The following is a 20,216-nucleotide window of genomic DNA, read 5'->3' as shown; positions in this document are numbered from 1 at the left end:
TGTTACCAGGCATAACTTCTCAGCAATATTCCTTAACATTATTCGTCTACAGATTTGCGACTATAACAACTTGGAGAAGACCACAAAAACATGATATTTAACAGGTTGACGTCCCGGACCAATTGAGCCAGACATGACTTCGATCAGCAATGGCCTACAGCGTTGATGAAGTTGACAAACCATCGATTCGCTCACTCGCAAGTTCTCCAGACCTTATTTTCAGCAAAAGTACAACGGTTCAAAAAATTATAAAAAATTTGTCCGTCCCGGACCTTATGGGTTAATTCTATCTTCTTTATAGCCTGGAAATATTTTCTCATGGGAAACGCAACTGCATCCCAGATCTGTTAACAGCTGCTTCAAAAGTTATTCACGATTACTTTAATTCAATCCTTAAGTACATTCTCGAGATGGTAATGGCTCCGGTTGCAGATTTGGACACATGTTTTAATGCGTTCATGCAGAATAATGATCATTTTATTCCGAATTGGATGATGAAGCGGCACAAATCTTATGAAGAAACGAGCGATTGGCGCATCCATATTGCATATGATTGCGACGAAGAGACTATTTTTCGCCAAAGACAAGAAATTTTACACTTTTTGTGTAACGTTATTATTTCAATCACCCTCTAGACCGGCAGATGATTACATATTTCCTTACAATTTTTTTACACATGCCTCTTGGAGTACTTAAAATGTGTCCAGAGACTAAACTGAACCCAAAATTTTAGCGTGATCTCATGTTGATAAAAATATCTTAGCGCATGCACGTTTGCACGTTTGCACGTTTGCACGTTTGTTTATTTACTGTCGTCGATGCATAAGTCGACGATTTGGGTGCAGCCGTATGTGCGTGTATGTGATGGGGGCAGCAGTGGACGAGGCGACCGCGTGAGGCACTTCGCACAACTCTCTCTCCCCCTTCCATGCGACCACTCTGCTCTTCTCTTCTCGACCACGTGCGGCAAGCCACCTGCCACGGCCCATTGAAGGGGTGTCCTACCCAAATTATCGCGTGCATCAACCTGCACCTGCTGATTGAGCTCGTCGTTGATTTTAAAAAAGAGCACCGCCGAGTCATCGGTATGATATTGGATTCTTTTGCAAATAATATGCAAAGGAGTTGATCCCTCGTCGTTGGCCAATTTCGGATTACTCCTCTTCTCAGCAGCACCTCCATCATCTTCTTCCGATCACTGTATTTCAAAGCCAAATGAATTGGTGTATTACCCAACTTGTCACGGGCATCGACCTGCACCCGCTGATTCAATTCATCGTTTATTTGGAAGAATAGCTCTACTATCTCACAATGAAAGACTTCTTTGGCTATAATATGCAAAGGTGTCAAACCTTTCTTGTTGACTAAATTTGGATCAGCGCCTCCTCTCAGCAGCATTTCCATTATATCACTGATCGATTCAGCCTCACTACTCAAAGCAATGTCTAGTGCCGAATTACCGGTTTCTGTCCAGATACAATTGGGATCCTGTCTGTGCTCGAGGAATTCTCGGACGACGTCGACACAGCCAAACTGGCAGGCCGCGTGAAAGTGTGTGTAGCCTGACTCGTCGGTGTAATTCACATCACACCTGTCGTATATTTCAAAAAGGTAAGGAAACAGTTGAATCCAGGGACGAGGTTTAATCTTCAAGCTTTTAACCGTTCGATCTATTAGTGTGGTGCGACGCGGCGATATAATTACATTCTGATCATCTTCAGGCTCGTTTCTGTAGCCATCTATGGCAGCTGAAGCAATGAAAAAATCGCTTTGATTATAACCGAACTCTTCGGTATTGTAATTTATGGAGTCCCAGAGAAAACGTTGAATCCCAGCGAGCGCTTAGGGCGTGCACACTGAGGCAACATGAACTCATGAACCAAGGTCAGACTTGTTTGTAACTTGTTACCACGTTGTTTTAATAATTTATCTCAGCAAAAAACGCGTATAAACAAATGGAAAGTACGTCAGAGCCATAAAATTACGTTTATACACGTCTACAGATTGCATTATAAACAATTTTATCTACATAAAAATTATGTTACATCATTCTGTAGGTTATTACCTTTAAAATGAGACGTGCAGGAGCTCGATCGCACTAATACGAGCAAAGTTACAGAGGTTGAAAGGTGAAAAAAGACGTATTTTACACTAATTATTGCATAACTTTTTTTCTAGTGGACGGATTTTCAATTAATTTAATGGAATTTTTTTGTTTTTCAAAGACGAATAAAATAAAAACAAATTGTTTGAATCTATCTTCAATATTTTTCAAGATATGGCTGTTTAAACAATTAATTTGTTTATAACAAAAAATTGACCAGGATTTTGGCCTGGCGACCTTCAAATTCGGTTTCAGCGACCCAAAAAACATAGAAATCCGTCAACTCGCCGAGGGGATCTCGTAAGTCCACTCAAATGTCACCAGCGCCCGGACTAAAGGCTACTTTCACAAAAGAAACTTGGATCGACTGCGACTGCGCGAGGACTGCAATGCAACCGTCGCAGTGCGCAGAATGGATCGTTTCGAAATTCAAATTGAAACTTTATTTTTGAGATATAATTAGGATGTATTTTTAAATGAAATGCGCGTCGCGTTCAAGTGCAATGAGGTAAGCGTGGCTAAAAAATAAGTCAACTTTTATAGGCTCGTGCGAGAAAAAATAAAAAGAATTAAATTTCTAAGTACAAAAATCTGAGTACAATATGAATGTCAAGCTGCTTTTACACACAGTGAACTCTTGGGCAATTCCGTAACGAATTCCATCCATGTCTGATTGAAAATCTTGAACGCCTTCGCCTTTTCGCGCTTATCGAGGCTGCTGTACTTGATCGAGTTCAGAGCCAACTGCTTGAGCGCCCTCAAGTCGGCCTCGCTCGACATGATGCCGACGAACGCCTCGTAAAAATCGAAGCTCAGGCCGGTGGCACCCCAGAGGGACGGATCGTCGCTCGTTATTACCACCGGCAGATTCGTCGCGAAGAAGTGAGCCGCCGGATGATTGCGTAGGTCCCCGACCAGCTTCAGCACCTGATTCGAGATGGGACTGACCTCGACGACGATCTTCTTCTCTTTCACGATCTCCATTAATTTCGGATGCTTGATCAGGGCGAAGCTATAGTAAAGGAAGTTATAATTATGATAGTTTAGTCACTAACTAATACAGTTCTTATATACCCATGACCAATCCTCTTGGTATTAAGAACGATGGCGTCGTAAAGATTGTGATCCGGCTGTCGGCCATACCAATTGGTCTCGCCGGCGTGGAAAAAGAAGTTGGTCTCGTCCTTGATGCCCTCGAGTGCCTCCCGGTAGTCCAGCAACGAGTGATGTATGTCCTCCTGGCCGACCAGATCGAAACCGATGATCAGGTCCGGAAATTCGGCCTTCCATCGCTTGAACTGCTCTATTTTCTGCTTCACCACGTCCAGCGGGACACTCCTCGACTGGGAGATTATGAGCTTGATACCCAAGAAGGACGGATTGTTCGTGCAGAAGCTGTGTGGAAACGATCAAGCATCTGAGCCGATATGCTTGTAAAACGAATTTATATATACGAGATGAGCATTTACCGTTTGACAACTTTCATCAACGTTCTCGCGGTTTCCTCGGGCGTGTGCTGCGTGCCGTCGAGATCGTACAGAGGAAAGAGAGAATTTCTGAGCTCCATGAACATGACGTTGTCGTCGTAAAGCTCCTGCATGGCTTCGTACATAAATTTCTCGTAGACCGGCCTGCGAGAAAAATTTGTAAAAATTTCAACATTCGGTCCGCGATGGCTTTCAAGCGATTGTACAACTCACTTGTAGACGGCCAAGCCGCCGACCGCTGGAAACAAGTTATTGAAGTCCTTCCAAACGTGATTGATGTCGTCGTTGCGGCTCGCCGATAGCATCAGGTGTCGCTTGATCTCCTGGTCGAGATTCGGCTCCGCTCGGCGGCGCTCCTCGATCGGCATCCAGTCGTCGCAGCGGGACAGCAGCGGCGGCGGCCGCGCCCTCGAGAACAGAAACGCGAATCGATCCCGGCAGATCCAGAGATTCGGCAGGTGCGTGTACCTGAGCAGCTTGTCGATCGACACGATGGCCAGGCCGTGCGCGTGAAACAGGCCGCCCTTGGGCATCCTGCGCAGAATCCGAAAGACCGTCGACCGCTCGATCTCTTTGCGCGCCCGCAGAAAATTCTGCGCCGGCAAAAAGTCCTCGGGGTGCTGGAACGCTGCGCGCCCGAACGAAAGTTAAGCAGAGACGTGTATCGGTATTTCAGATGGTGCTCGCTCAGAGCGGGATTGTCACATTTTTTGTTTTATTCTTCTCAAAAATGAACTTGGAATAAACTCCTCTAGACGTTTATGCACTTACCGTGGTCGATTTCGGCCGTTTTAGCTCTCATCAGACACTCGTTGGCTTTAATCTCGTCGCCCTGCAAGACGATGTCGCGGCCGAACTGCAGCTTTCGCTCGGCTTCGATCAATCGATCTCGCTCCTTCAAGTACGGATCGACGATCAAAGATTCTACCAGTGGGCAACTGGAGAAACTTAAGATAAACAACGAAATTGTGCAGATCGTTTTCAAGTTCCACGACATCGCTAAGTATCCGCGTAAAAAGAAATAGATCGAAGAACTGAGGTCGCTCGCCGGTCTAGCAATTTTTTCGAAAAAATTATCGCGATAATATTGCAGTAATATTTAACGATTATGGTCATAACTTTTTGCTTATTGGGGAATTCATAAAAAACGGGCTACGATCACGAAGTAGTTAATGTGCACAAGAAATGGGTTATTAACTTTTTCAATATTTCTTTAAAAGTCTTCATCTTAGACGAAGAATCAGCGAAGCAACTCGACATTTTACTTCAAAATTGTGTCTTCAGCTTATTGGAGTGAAAAATAAAAAAATCTTACAATTTTAATGATTTATTTCTAGACAAAAATAAAACATTTCCCCCCAAAAAATTACACATACATAATCTTGAGGTTCTGTACTATATACAGATATATTTTATTTTTATTATTTACAACAAAAACAATAAGCTTTTCATAAGAACTTTTGTCATGCAAGTTAAGATGCTATTCTTATGAGGATGTGAATATACGGTATTTCGTGGCACGTGTAACTTAACTTTCTGACACTAGATGTCAAGCGATATATATTGTAATACTGGCAAGTGGCTGAAGATTTCTATAGGTATAAAACTGCTACTATTACTCTCCGTAAATTCATTGCTACTTGGTTGCTAGTAAGCTTGTAATGCAACGATCAGCCGAGAGTTTTGATGAATTTTAAAAATCTTCATTCTGGTCTCCATCGGAAAATAATAATCTTCAATCGTATCAATTGTATTTTGTCGTATTTTTTCTATTTAATTAATTCTAACCAAAAGTACAATTAAATAATACTATAGTTAAACGAATTGAGGTTTGTAAAAAAAAACATTTTCAGCCAGATCCTCGAAAGTCGACAACTATATTCGTGTTACAAAACCGAGAAATTATTTACATAAAAAAATCCGAATTAGAATGATAAATTTGTTCGTCACTCGAATTTAACTAACAGACACTAAACTGTTATCTTACTGATCCGAGTTTTATGATTGGCTCTGCAAAATATGTCGTGGGAGTTTCAAGAAATGAAAGAATACTCCAAGTTTGTGTTTATATTTTGTGTTTATTTCGCATCACATTTTGTACGAGTTATCGACCATCATAATTAAAAACATGTCAATTTCCAAAACATTATGTAGGTCAATTTACACACACTGCATCAATTATAAAAGTAAAACGTATGATTGAATAACTGCGCAATCAATTTTAATGAAAAATTATTGCAACTGCGCCGTGAAAATTATATTTCTTGCATGACATGATGAATAGTTGTATTGAATTATTCACAAAAAAGTTCCTTTCAGAATTATCAAAATTCGTCGTACTTTCATAACTTTGTAAAAATATCAATCAAAAGTTAGGTGAAAAGCACAATCGTGTACAAGGTTTTAATAAATTGTTAACTTGACACCTGCCATTAATATATATTTTTTAAATTTATTGTTCATAAATTATGTTTAAACTCCGTAATGTGCGTACAAACCATTGTGTTCGGTTTTTATAGTAGCTCATATAAATTGAAAAATCATAAGAAAATGGAAATCTAATAACTGGTAACTTTGTGTGAATAGAAACGTAATCAGAACAGTTTTCCATAATATTTCAATTGCACTTTGAATGCGCTGACATTCATAAGAGAATATGTGCTTAAAAATTTGAGCTAAAAAATAAAGTAACGCAGAGTCACGAGTGTATTTAAATATTGATAATATATTTTTAAAAAGGTTCTAAAAATGAAGTGCTCAGCTGATAGGGGAACTCTGCTTTCTTTTCATATTGTCATTGATGATTTTACAATGTAATTAAATACATTTTAAAAAATTATTCGACAAGCCACAGGCTCATCTTTTTTCTCATTGTTATCCATTTGCGAAAGTATAAATTTATCATATTATTTAACTAATAATCACATTTTTATAATTTCCTTTAAGTACCTTGAACAATTTATAAAACACAACTTTTTCATAAAGAATAATTTCAGATGATTCAAATCTATAAAACTCGAAAATAATTTTAAATGTAAAAATAGTTTGAAGTTAAGTCGAATTTTCAATAATCCTTTGCATAATAATAATCATTTAACAAATTGAAAATTTAATAACTAAATAAATTTAATTATAAGTATATAATTCTAGTATAAATTTTCCCATTTCACAATGAACAAACAACGATCGACTATTATTCGTTGAAGTTCATGGAACTTTGGTAAAAAATCAATTTTAAATTACAAATTTACAAAAGTCTATTATAATTTCGAAGAATTTTCAATTAATAAAATTAATTGTTAAGCTTTAATTACGAAAATTTTGAACTTACAATAGTATCATTGTTTGTACGACGGTAGAAGCAAAAATGCATGCTCTAAGCACAAAATACTACGCACATTCAACGTCAACCTGCGTTTTCCGTGTGTTTACAAGTAATTTTTATGAAATATTTCAAGTGACTCGAAATTGTACAACTGCCGTGTACAATAGAAAATCAAATTCTCTCGATATCGAACTGACGAAGAGATCGAAACAGTCAATTTCATTTATATATTTTTCATTTACACGTATATAATATAAATTAGCATTATATATAAACGGCAAAATGCATTTTTGTTTAACGCCACACCATCGTACGCACACAATTTTATAAATAAAGTAACGATACGTATGACTAAGGGGAGCAAAGTTTCACTCAGTCACTTGGAAAAGCGACAACTAAATATTAAATAGACGCAACATTTTAACATGACCCAAAATACATTTACACAATAATACAGATAAGATCAGTGTTGTTTCTCTTATCTCTATTATTATTAATATAAACATTCAACAAATACGACACTCATCATGTTTTTATTTTATTTAAAACATACTAAACGCACGCAAGCATACTCTCAGGCAAAAAATACAGTACGACTTTTTAGCGAGTCTCTAACCCGCGTCAATTGATTTTTTTTTTTAAATATATATAATATACGATGCATATGTATAAATATGCTGCAGCTTTTTATCACACATTGGCGAAAAAATACTCGCAATTAAGTGTATACACGTTTAATATTGTACACGCTTGTGAATACCCGAAGCATTTACACACGTAATAGGATTCCATGCAACGAATTCACGCATCAAAAAAATACGTGACCTTTTTTTCTTTTTAACTAAGCGAAAAATACGACCAGAAGGTTTTTCTTTTAATAGGACTTGAGGGCGCGATCGGAGTGTGCGAGGGTCAACGATCCAACCAATGCCACCAGGGTGCGATCGAGCCACGTTATGGGATTCGGATAAAGCAGACCACCTTCGTAAAAGCCCAGATGACCGCCATGCGCCAGCTGGACGTACAGTACTTGCATTTTCGTAGCTGAAAAAATCGATCGATTAACATTTATTGTCAATTGGACCATAAAAAAACATGATTTTGCAAATAACATTCTTATGACTTACTGGCTAAGTCTTTGACTGGTTCCAAAAGAGACTCGTGAATAATCGGATCGTCCAGTGCATTGACAAATACAACCGGCGCAGCGATGTTGTGAAGATAAAACAGACTACTGCTCCACTTGTACAAATCCTTTACCGACTTAAAATTGTGCACCTTCAAGGTTGAACGAATTGTTAAAAATTAATAGAAATCGATAATGGAATGAATAAAATTTGAATAAAACAAAAATGTAACACGTACCTTTCGTGTATATGCTTCATCCAGTTCAGGTAAAGTAGCTGCCGATACGATTTCTTTCTCATTGAGATTGTGCTTCTTTTTCACGTCTTCAGACAGCAGTACGTTTTTGTGCCTTAAAATAATATTCCTAACTGACTCTGTCATGATGTACAGGTAAAAACGGCGGAAATTTGTCCAGTTAAGCAAATACTTTGTGCCTCTGCAGAACAAACATTTTCATTTAATTTAATATTATGTATATGCGATAAGATACTTTCGTTCTAGCTCGATAAATTGTTTTTTTTCGTTCGAAACGCTCGTCGAAAATTAAAAAAATAAATTAGGACTCACTCAAGAGCGTTGTATCCTTGGCAAATGGAAATAGCTCCGATGATATTGGACGCCTTGTTTACCCCTTGCTCGCCCATGTATTTTGTCACTAAATTTCCACCGAGGCTGAATCCGACGCAGACTATTTTTGTGCTCGGGTGTCTCTCCATTAAATTTTTCAGCATCGTGTGATAATCGTCCGTGTGACCTGGTTAAAAAAAAGAAGAAGAATAAATAAGTAAATTAGAATGAGCCTTTCGTCCATTGTAATATTGAACAAAAAGAAAAAATAGGTAAAATCGATCACGGGTGAGAATCTCGAACGTTCGATCGTGCGTTATATACCAACCGTAAGTAAAGATTCTCGGTGATGTGACTTTGACGCTCGACAGGGCTCCTACGTGATTGAGTACGGCGCATCGATATCCGTGACATTGGGCAAAATGCACGAACGTCCTGATGTAGACGCTCTCGGAGCTATTTCCAATTCCAGGACAAATGGCTATTGTCACGTCATCTTGAATATTCATCGAACGAAAAGAACAAAAAAAAGAAAGAGGGAATGCGTGTGAAAAAAATCATCCATTGCAGGGATCGTTACACGTTGTATAAAATTTATGTATACTACAACCACGCATACCTTCGTATGTGTTACTCAACGGCTGATAGAGATCGTAGGTGAGGGTGGTCTCGTCGGCCAGGCCCATGTAGACGCGCTCGCCGATGGGCCAGGGGCATCGCACTCGGCCGATGATGCTGTGCACGATGGTCTGCACGTGACCGCTGAAGCCCCATAGCCTCGTGGGTTTGTACCTGTTTTTTTGTGGAGGGCAAAAGAAGAAAAGATGAAACAATCGCATACGTCGAAGACTTGAAGGAGTTAAAAAAGCCACTCGTGCGTTATAACTCGTTACTTTCTCGGGTAGATCGATATTGAACGCTTCGCGCGCGACTCTCACATCTTTCTGGACTGTGTTTTCGCTTCGCTTCGATTCCGTCACGTGGTCGTGAGTCTGCGTGTGTGTATATGTGTGTGCGTGCGCGTGTACCTATATTTATGCGAGTGTGCGAGCAACTAGTCGTACAGCATTATATACCATCTGCTATCGACTTTCCTCGCTCTGCTAAATGAAAAAAGTTCATAGCGGCAGCAGCAGTTTCGAGCTACGCCGGGATCGGAGCTTAAATTAGAAAAGCTCCTTAAATCGAGCTTAAAGGGTCTAGTCACTCGCTCTCGGGTCAGCGTGACGTTTGCCCGAAAAAAAGTCCAATAGCTTCGCGAAGTATTATAAATAGAGCCCTACGCGCGCGTATATATACGTACACGTAATTTTTTCAAGGATCAAAACGTCAGTCCAGAAAATTGTCTCCGTGACGTCAAGCCTCGCGGGCGGGCGCGCGCAAGGTGGAATGACCTATTTCGCTCGACTTTACGAATTTTCATTGCTCGGCATATTTATATTGTTCATACGGAATGCTTAGGCTTGCAATTTTGCTGCGAAAAAAAGAAGAAGAAGAGGTAGTTCGCCGAGTTCGCGACTATAGAGCGTTAACAACCGCTAATTTCTGCTTTTCAATTATGGACGAAAGAAATTTTGCCTAAAACGGCAATTAAAAGTATGCGTTGTGTTTATGCCTCGAGTCGGCTCGATTACACGGAGACGCGATCGCGCTACATAATTGCGAGCCTCGTGAAATATGCATTAAAGGAATTCTTATAATGAAAAACAAAAACTACGTTGCGTTTGTAAGAAAACGAAACAACAAAGTATTACGCGCGGAAAATTTATTCGATACAGTTTTTTTTTTGTTTTCGTACAATTATAGCGAAATGAATCAGCGATAAGACAGGCGCACGATCCAAGTTCGGAAAAAGGTCGCTCGCATAGATTGCACAAATAGTATATCGTATTGTGTTGGCAATAATATAATCGTCGCGAAAACGCGAGAAAATCTTCCGTTAACGGCCGATGCGCGCCCGAGCACCTATATATTATACAAAACGCGTACTTCATACGTCGCAGCCTGGCTCGCGTCTACTCTATAGCCGCCTCTTTTCCCTGAGCAATTATAATATAACAATAATAATTTAAATAACGAAAGAAAGAAAAAAAAGAAGCTCCAGGCGCGCAAACGCATACACGTGTGCGAGCGCGGACATCAGCGGTGGACGCGGCGGCGGCGACTGCCCACCACCCGAGCTCGGTATGTGTTTGTACGTGTTTGCTTTTTCCAAGGTCTAGGTCGGCTCGATCGATCCTCTCGTATCAGCTACGAAGCGTATTACACTACTACCCGAAGAGCTGTTGCTTACGATATGCAATCGGGTGTGTGTTTTCGACAATTTTCTTCGACGCGTAACTATACAACGATGTGTCGTTATTCAAAAGCTCGTCGATCGAGACGTATAGCGGAATTAAGTTTAGGTTTCGGTTTCGCCATAAAGAAAAAAAGAAATGAAAAGTAAAAAAACGAAACCGCACGACTAGACTTATTAATTTTGTATGTGATAAAAACAAGGTTACCGGAATTTCTCTTGATTTCACTCTCTCGCTGATGCACGATATTTCGCGATATCGAAGCTACATCAATTATTGCGCCTGTTGCTTTTTCGTAGGAAAAACTACGTGCAATTATAACGCAAATCAGACTGAAAGGCAACGAGAGCATCGAGTGGAAAATGAAATCACGATACGAGGCACTTTTACAGTGTGTATTTTTGTACATTTAAAACTATAATATATACAGACGCCTCGTAGAACCTGGGAAAAAGGCGTTTTATTATACTTTTTACAAGTGCGCTAACTGTCACGCATTCGAAAGAATCTTAGAAATTGAAAAAAAAAACAAACGTGGCTTATGGTTTTCTCGACGCACCATATCGTCGGACGGTATATCTCGGCATGTGCGTATATTTTCAGGTACGCGCATTTGAACTCTGCAGGTGCTCGTTTTACATAAAAGAACGCAGAGAAGAGTTCCGCTGGCCAAGTCGCCAACGAATGCAGAGAGAGAGAGAGGGGATTAGCGTTAAATTAATTTGTCAGCAGTTGGCCGGTCAATGACTCCGAGTGACATAGATTTTCTTCCCCTCAGTGCGACCCTGCCCGTGTGCATGCATGCTGTTAATGTGTGTATAATCGCGAGCTCGGTACTCGGTATATAATAAGGCCTGGATATGTTAAACGTGCCGATTGTTCGTCGCGTTTTTGCCTCTGATAAACTGGGAAAAATCTCGTGTGTCTTTAACCCGATTCGTGTCATCGTGTCGACGACGACGGTGGCATCTCTCTTTGTGTAGCGTGCGAATATATAATTAGCCCGATGACTGCACGGATTTTATTTGTAAGCGTATTTATAAGAAAGTTTTCGTACCCAGCGTATTATATACATGTGGGTCGCGTGCGGCGTAATTTTCCCCTAATATATATCAAGTCTCGAGCAGTCGGTCGAGTCACGTTCAAAGTGAAAATGATAATGTCTGTCTTCGCGGCACTTGATGTGCAACATCAGCAGCAGTTGACGCGCGGAGCGAGGAAAGAGAGAGAGAGAGAGAGAGAGAGAGAGAGAGAGAGAGTGAGTGAGTGAGTGAGTGAGAGAGTTGAGTGACGCGATGTATTGACATATTTTCACGCAGATTTATGATGGACAGTTGTATATTAGTTGCGCGAGGCATCAGGAATGTTCCGCTGACCTTAATTATCGGCACGGCCATTATTAACAATAGTTTACATGCATCGATTGTTGGCGATTACGATGGTATAACTCATTTTTCCTTTTTCTTCAACCTTCAATTGAAGTTCGCTCGCGAGGAGAAAGTGTGAAAAGGCAACTTTCATATGTATCGTGAAAATACTCGTACGTAGCAGAGATGAGCGGGAAAATTTTAAAAAAATCATTTGAAAAACTCTTTGGTTTGTACTAAAAAATGTTTCTTTCAAATTTCGATATTTATTGTGATGCCACCGCACGATCCGAAGAAGATACGCTAACGAGACCGGCAAACCAGTTTTCATTCTGGATTCAAATGGTAATAATATGCTAGAGAAGAAAAAACTACGGATGCAGGGATGACGGCATGCTCGAGTGCGAAGGTCATTTCTGCATAAAATCGATCTCTTTTGTAATATCGTTTCATAGAGTTATTATGCATTGAAGTAATATTTTTGATATCTTTTGCTTGTTCTCTAAATCCTGCCTCAAGAACGAAAAAAGTATGAATAAAAGAAAAATTGAAACGAGCGATTCGATCATTTTTAGTTGTTGAAAATTATTAGATTTCATAACAATAGATTAAAATTATTTAGTCATGCGAACCCAAGTGTTTAGAAAGTGCAACGACATCTATTATTGTCAACAAAATTTTCAAGCACGCTTCCTTGAAAAACTTGCGAAAAATTTTTCAAATTTATTTCCATTATTTAAAAGTAAAATATTCTGAAAGAACTTTATAACTCCAAGAGACCACATTTTTTCATGCTGATCCATAAAAACGTGAGTGCGGTTTTTAACGAAGTACTCCAAAGATAAAAATATCTCTTGAAAATCGATAATATCTTGTGCCAATTGTCTTGAAGTGAAAATAGATACAAAGAATGAAATTTTAGTTCTAACCATATATTCGTTAATGATTTTAGATCGATTAAAAAAAAATTGAATACGCCTGTTCAGTGCAATTGTCCATCGGTGTTTCCTTCGAAATTAAACAGAACGGGTCGCGAAGTCATTAAACTTTACGAATGTGAAGTGCCAGCAAAAATTCAATGTAAAGCAAAATTTGATACTGCCCAGAAAAGAAGTTTGGAGTATGCGATCAAAGTTAAATGTCACAAAACACTTGACGATAAGCACGCGTTAGCCAGATGCTGAAAAATAGTTAGGAAAAGGTACTTATTTCCGAGCGCGTCACAAAGTGTTCGGAGAAAGGCAGCTTGATCCAGCTTGATTCGGACTAAAAAAGTATTACGATGAAAAAATTTTAATTTCGATACGGCTCAGTGAAGATTGAGAAACGCGCACTTTTAGTAAATCGTAAAGGTGGTAGAAGGTTGAAGAGATCTCTATCATTTTTCGCAAGAACTTGGAAGTACATGCCCACGCGAAAATTTATACTTCGTTGATCATCCGATTGCAAGCTAAATTCATAACTTTTATGAGTTGAAGTTTGTACGGAGTACAATACAATATAAATATACACAAGTTCTGATTCTTACGATTGCCATTACATGCATAATTTTATCGAGCTAGTCGTGACATGCTTTACAAATGCTGGTCAAGTATATCTATTCTGCCACTTGTACAAGCTTTTATTCTATTTTTAGATAACAACATGAATATTGTTTTGCCTTTTCTCAAAACTCTTTAAATTTAAAAAACTGGTTGAATCTTCTTCTTCGTTGTAGTTTAAATGTCAATAAAAATAGATTAAGTTCATGAGTCAATGTCTAGCCACTGTATCATCGTAAATATCAAATAATCAAGCTGATATAATCAGCATTATGCATGCGCCAGACGAATGAAATATGTGTTAACTTATCGATACAGTATATGCATTAATTAAACAAGCTCCAGACACATCTCGATGCTGCACACTGTACACGTAAGCCGATAGCTAAATGCTTTTACTGATCATCACGCGTCGCGCGACGGCGGCGGAAGTAGGCATTTTATTGGCGCAACAAATCGTAAAACTTTTCAAACTCGTCATAAACGCGCATACACATATATAGCATTTGCAATATAAGACTCGTTCGCCTAACAAAACGTTTGGGCTTTATATAGCACGTCGCAAGGAAGAACATCGAATAAATTAATTTCATATAACTTTCAAAGTTTCGTCGAGTAAAAGATGCCTCGTGTGCACGCGCAACAGCAAGTCGATATCATCTTTGAATTTTGCATCAAAGACTTACGCAACTGTTAGTGTCGGCGCTATTCGCATGTAAACTTAAAGTTTTCCTTGTTCCTCTGTGTCCTTTTTTACGGAATCGAGCTTTCGCGTTCGGTACTTATGCAAGTCGTATAACTTTTCCATTTAATTTATTTAATTAATGTTAATGAACTCTAGTTGAATAGAAATCCGTAAAGATTTAATTTCAGAAATTGAAAGTTCATCTTTTAGAAAAAAAGACTGAAATTCTTGTAAGGTCGTTAGAGGTTTTTTTACAAGTTTAATTAGATGTACCGTAATGACTCATCGTTCAAGAGATTACTCGATTGATCATCTCATATTTAGACTATTTTTCGAGTTGTTTACCTATTTTTGTGATCTTATTTTTTTTCTGGCAAATCCATCGGTATTTCTCATGGCGATATATTATATTGAGCAAAATGTCCATGAAACATGGAGTTTTGACACGCACCTACATCGTGAGTGTGAATCAATAACAACAATACGAGTTGCATCATCGAAAAAAAGTCATACGACATATTTTATTATACATATCGATCGCATAGTAAAGGAAGGAAAATAAGGTAAATATTTCATATTTATTGTTCTTCTTTGCGTGGTCGATGACTCATATTTGCAAACGTATGTATCATTTATTTATGTAATGTTCAAACATGTACGAGCGACTTGCTTCCCGACACACACACACACACACACGTTAAATAATAGAACAATGTGTGACGATTATACCTGCTGGACTTATTAATTGATTTTGTTATCGTATTTTTCGTATTTTATCAGGCACCGTAAAATATTAATACGGGAAAATCAAATATCGACAATTTATAATTTATTTAGCAAGAGCTCTAGGAAAAAATAACGCCAAATTTGTTTGATGAAAAACACAGTAAAGTGTATGATATTTCACAAGTGACTAATTGCGTTTCAAATGATTATAAAAGTAATCTTTAATTACAAAAAAAAAATTAATATCAATGCGCAATCGAACGATTAGTCAGTAACAATAAAACCATCTATGAATCAACGAAGATCGATTATAAATCGCTTGAAATCGATACCGTAAAAATAGCAATTTCTCGGTACTTGATGTATCCGCGTGCGTAGTACGATACATTAATAGTGCAAAAATTCGGGCGACTCAAATTATGCAGCAGATAAGACTTACAAGTAGCAGGTGCGCCACGTCGTCGACAGAGATTATTAAATTTTGCAAATTCTCGAGCGAAGAAGAACACACAAGTGTCTCCGCCTACAATAATACTTATATATAGTGTGTTACGAGCGATACGAGAGAGCTCCGTATAGCCGCGCACATGTGATACAACGCCGCGAAAGAATGAGCAGCGGCTAATTTATTATTCAAACAAGCTGCGTTGATAATCGATTGTTTAGAGCTTCGCACATCGATACTTTCTTCGTGAATGCGCATCTCCACTCCTGCAGACAGCAGCAGCTCGATCGTCGTATATTCTATAATAAGTATCGCATAACAAACGCGCGCGCGCGCGTATATCATGTACCCAGGCGCACTCAAGCCGGCGTGCGGTCTCTTGTTGTTATATCGGCGAAACTGACCGCGAACTTTTTTTTTATTATTTTTATAATCAGCTGTGTTATTGCGTAGAGATATGTCATCGAGGCGCGGTTGGACACATTAGACGTTGGCCCGAGCTTTTATAAACACGATTAAAAATCTATTTTTTTTTTTTTTGCCAACGTCCGACGCGAAACGAAGAATTTTTCGGTACTTATGTGTGACTCAAAATGTCATCGACTCGCGCGATCCGTATAATATACATCCGCACGGCCCAGCGCCATTTATCGTATTTTTTTTTCGCGAAATATGTTAAGGTCACCCACGTGTGCGTTGCGGCAAACGCGATTAGCGCGTCGAATCGCACGGAGATGGAAAAAATTTTTTTTCTCGTGCCCTAAACTTTGTATAAAAAATAATCATCGTGTGTTACAACGATCCTCGTTTTAAAGCTTAAAACTGGTGCGCTGTTTACTCGAGTAAGTGTGCGCTCTATTATACAGAAAAAGCTGGCTCGAACGAGCGAGCTAATCTATCGTTTGTTTGTTGGTTTTTTTCTTTTCAATCGATGAACTAATTCGGTTCAGCCGATTAAACTAATGTAAAGTGTGTAAGTAAATTACGATATTTGCTGGCACGGTGTATTACATATATGTCGAAGCTTTTTTTTTTATTGCGTGCACGCATGGATTGAATAAAGAAAGAAAGAATGTCAGCTATTCGTAAGAAGCTTGGAAAAAAATCGATGAACATAGCAGCAGCAGCAGAAGCTTTGTGTTGTATGCATTATACGGGACAAAAGCAGCGTGTCTATTCATGTATAAAAAACGAAGAAAAATAATGGTAAAAAAATCATCGACACGATGGAGATTCCGCGATCCATAGGAAATTCTTCTCGCATCAGCTGTTAATACCTCATACAGTAGTGCGGGCTTTTTTAATCGCGCGCGGATTCTTTTATAAATTGTGCGGATATACACTCGAAAAACACACTCGTACTTTTCCAATATATCTAGGTACACTCACACATCTCTCTTTCTCTGGACTCTCTTAATACTGTGGCCTATACAGCAGAAGATAAACACGTGTGTGAATGCGTGTACATTTATTATACGGGTTTATCCCGTTACACACGGTGTCTGCGTATGTGTGTAGCTGTATAATTCGCCATCAGAGATGGAAGGCGCAGACCAAGAGGCTGATCACTTCCTTCGGTGTGTGTATCTAGCTACGCGCATACTTGGCGAAAATTCCTCTCTCTCTCTCTCTCTCTCTCTCTCTCTCTCTCTCTCTCTCTCTCTCTTACTCTTTTACTCGGCAAAGTCGACGGTGCATTGAACCAACTTTCGTTTCCTAACTCAAGGCTGCCGTGAGAGAGGCACAACCACATACACACACGCGAGCGTAGTACATTATTATTCTTATTACAGTCTCGGCGTTGTATACGTATAATATGCGGAGGGAAAAAAATTGCTCTCCTTGCGCTCGCCAGACAATTGTTCCGTGCGCTGCTTATACTATTACTCGATTCTCGTAGCTGCGCTCGCGCGATGTAAGGTTTTAATTCTCAGCTTCTGCAGTCGAGCTGGATTTTAAATATTTTGCACATTGCTCTGTACGTGTGTATGCACGATTGGCCTGGAATGCGATATCGGCCCGCGTTGCGCATCTTCGATATCGTGCGGGGGCACACTTGACATCTCGCGTCAAAGCCCAAGTAAAGTGACATTTTTCTCGTGAGAAAAATAAATATAGGAAACGTGAACTCGCTGCTGCCCCCACCGATCGATTGCGAGTAATAAAAACCCATGCTGCATCATTACCTTGATATGCATTACGAGCGACGATCGTTCTCGAATAGAGCGTCATCGCGGCATCGATAGCCGATGATACAATTCGTAATAAAAATAATACGAGAGCTGTATATCGCTCTTACTTGAACGTTATATAGATCGCGCGCCTGTCAGCTGCCGCGCCAACGGATATCGTTCGAAACCTTTTTGCACGAAAAAGATAAGAAAAAATTTTCACCTGAAGCTTCTGGAAGTCGGTTGAGTTATGTAAAAACTGTGTCTGTCTGTGCTGCACGCGCCGCGCTCGAGGCAGAGTCGTTGGCAGGCACATTACGGTACACCTAGTCTCCGGTCACGAGAACGCGGCCTAACTATATATACACAAAACACTGCGTACGACAGCACACACAATTATATGACAATCGTCGCCGTCGTCGTCGTCGCCCGCATATATACGACGAGATCGACCGTACACGTCTCGTCGAATTTTTTTTCGTTCTTTTTCGTTTTACTACCTCTCGACGTTAAAGGCTAAATATAGAATTGTGTGTAAGTGCGATTTATACGGATGGTGCACGTTATAAACTGCGCCCGTTGAGCTCGCTGCGGCTTTATTATATACATGATTATTATATTATAGAGTTTCACAGGTGAGTCACTATCTCTGCTCACGGCTGAAGACAATTATCGATGCTCGTCAACTTCGTGCGCTGAGTATCGTCATGGTATCGTATGTCTGTGTATTTTGTGAAATGGGTTTTTATTTATTTTTGTTTTCCCTCTTCTTTTTGTCTTGGAAACACGCGCAGCTAACGCTATGAAGAGCACGAGATAAGGCTAAATATTTTCGGACGCTTTAATGGGTGTCTGATGTGTGTATGCGAGCGACGGATACTGGCGCGGAAAGCAAAATTTATTAAGCAAGCTCCGTGTGCTTGCAGCGAAACTCTTAAAGACGCGTGCCGTGTGTGAGTGTGTGTGTGTGTGTGTGTGTGTGTTGTGACTCGGGTAACGAGCGATGAAAAGAAAAAAAAATAGAGTAGATATTTCCGACTCGATGGACGTTATATTTACAAACAACGAGAGCGGAGGCACACAACACGCACACAGACATACGCATAAGGTATTAAATAAAAGAGTGGTGTAGCCGCCCCGCGAGAAGAGACGTGGGGCGAACGCGCAGCATATAGCAGCAGCACCCCCCCGGCAGGAGAGTTACATAATTTTTATAAAAATTATATAGTGCATGATGATGCTCACGGTTCAGTGATGGCCGGAGCTATCTTGAGCACGGTCGAGAGGAAGCCCTCGTCCTTGCAGATGAGCAGCGGCTTCTGGGGCGCGCTGTTGACATTGAGTATCCTGAAGAGTATGCACAGTATCACGGCGAACAGAGCCAGCAGAGCCGTCGACATGACTTCGGCTCCTCAAAGCTGCTGCTGCTGCTTCACTTGCTGCTGCTCTGTCTCTGCCTCTGCACTTGCTGCACGCTATTATTATAATACACACACGATCGCGCGGCGGTGGTGATGGTGCTGCTGACTGGCGATGGTTGTCCCCGCAGCTGCAGCTGCAGATGACAACGACGGCGACGACGACGATGCGGCTGACGAGCAGAACCGCATCAGAGAGATATCGCCGAAGCTGCTACTGCTGCCACCGTTACAGCCCCCTTTTTTCCCTCCTCGACTTTTCTCTGTATAAAATGTGTTGTTAATGCACACGATGACACCGGCTACGGTCTGCAAAATGGACGAAGTCGCTACAGCAGCAGCAGCAGCAGCATCGGTCCGCTTGTGTATATAGGGCGCAGCAGCGAGATTTGTGGGGGCGTCTGCTGCTCTCCTCTCCTGTGCTGCTGATCAGCCTCTCCTATCCTCTATATGTGTGTGTGTTTTTGCTTCGAGGTTAGGTATTTTCTTATTTCTTTTTTGTGATGCACCCGTTGACAGCGCGCGAGATGTAACGAGTATCATGCACTGAATGCTCTCGAAGGATGCGCGCGCGCGCGCTCGAGGGTGAATGACACTCTGCGTTATTACGCGTACTTGTATGGCACTGACACGCACTATTGGACACCCCGTTTCAATATTATATTTTTTATAAATTATAAAAAACTGACGGCTTTTTATTTGGATTATATCGCTACACAGCGGTATGCGATGTTGCAGACGAGTCAGTCTCGAGAGGCTCGCGCGCTGGACGCCGCCACCACCACCGTTCTCTTATTTTATAAGTTATACGTAAAATAAGAATTTTTTATATATAGACTTAGAATAGCACACATAAACGCACTCCTGGCTCGTACGTCGCTGCTGCTCGACTGACAGAAGATACCGTGCGAGCCGAGCTGCGAACCCGCCCGCGAGCGTGTATACATACATACAT

The 20,216-nt window shown here is 40.3% G+C and overlaps 3 protein-coding genes across 3 annotated transcripts; all 3 read right to left on the bottom strand.

Annotated features, from left to right (window-relative positions):
• Nucleotides 1-670: 670 nt before the first annotated feature.
• LOC111693745 (ankyrin-1-like) lies at nucleotides 671-1,739 on the bottom strand. The gene is made up of 3 exons (XM_023459305.1): nucleotides 1,705-1,739; nucleotides 1,159-1,591; nucleotides 671-715 (listed from the first exon to the last, which is right to left on the bottom strand). The coding sequence occupies exons 1-3, from the start codon at nucleotides 1,737-1,739 to the stop codon at nucleotides 671-673; spliced, it is 513 nt and encodes a 170-aa protein (XP_023315073.1).
• A 906-nt stretch (nucleotides 1,740-2,645) lies between these two features.
• On the bottom strand, nucleotides 2,646-4,588 carry LOC106659994 (adenosine deaminase 2-like). The gene is made up of 5 exons (XM_023459304.1): nucleotides 4,363-4,588; nucleotides 3,805-4,219; nucleotides 3,574-3,735; nucleotides 3,179-3,499; nucleotides 2,646-3,116 (listed from the first exon to the last, which is right to left on the bottom strand). The coding sequence occupies exons 1-5, from the start codon at nucleotides 4,586-4,588 to the stop codon at nucleotides 2,714-2,716; spliced, it is 1,527 nt and encodes a 508-aa protein (XP_023315072.1). The 3' UTR covers nucleotides 2,646-2,713.
• Nucleotides 4,589-6,683: 2,095 nt separating this feature from the next.
• LOC106660225 (abhydrolase domain-containing protein 2) lies at nucleotides 6,684-20,164 on the bottom strand. The gene is made up of 7 exons (XM_014383148.2): nucleotides 19,089-20,164; nucleotides 9,231-9,403; nucleotides 8,940-9,107; nucleotides 8,612-8,798; nucleotides 8,282-8,480; nucleotides 8,044-8,194; nucleotides 6,684-7,960 (listed from the first exon to the last, which is right to left on the bottom strand). Exons 1-7 carry the CDS (start codon nucleotides 19,241-19,243, stop codon nucleotides 7,791-7,793), a joined length of 1,203 nt encoding a protein of 400 aa, XP_014238634.1. The 5' UTR covers nucleotides 19,244-20,164; the 3' UTR covers nucleotides 6,684-7,790.
• Nucleotides 20,165-20,216: the final 52 nt, after the last annotated feature.

The sequence above is a fragment of the Trichogramma pretiosum genome, unplaced genomic scaffold, assembly GCF_000599845.2.
Source record: "Trichogramma pretiosum strain Unisexual culture from Peru unplaced genomic scaffold, Tpre_2.0 scaffold44, whole genome shotgun sequence".
Taxonomy (NCBI): domain Eukaryota; kingdom Metazoa; phylum Arthropoda; class Insecta; order Hymenoptera; family Trichogrammatidae; genus Trichogramma; species Trichogramma pretiosum.
This window is presented reverse-complemented; position numbering and strand designations above follow the sequence as displayed.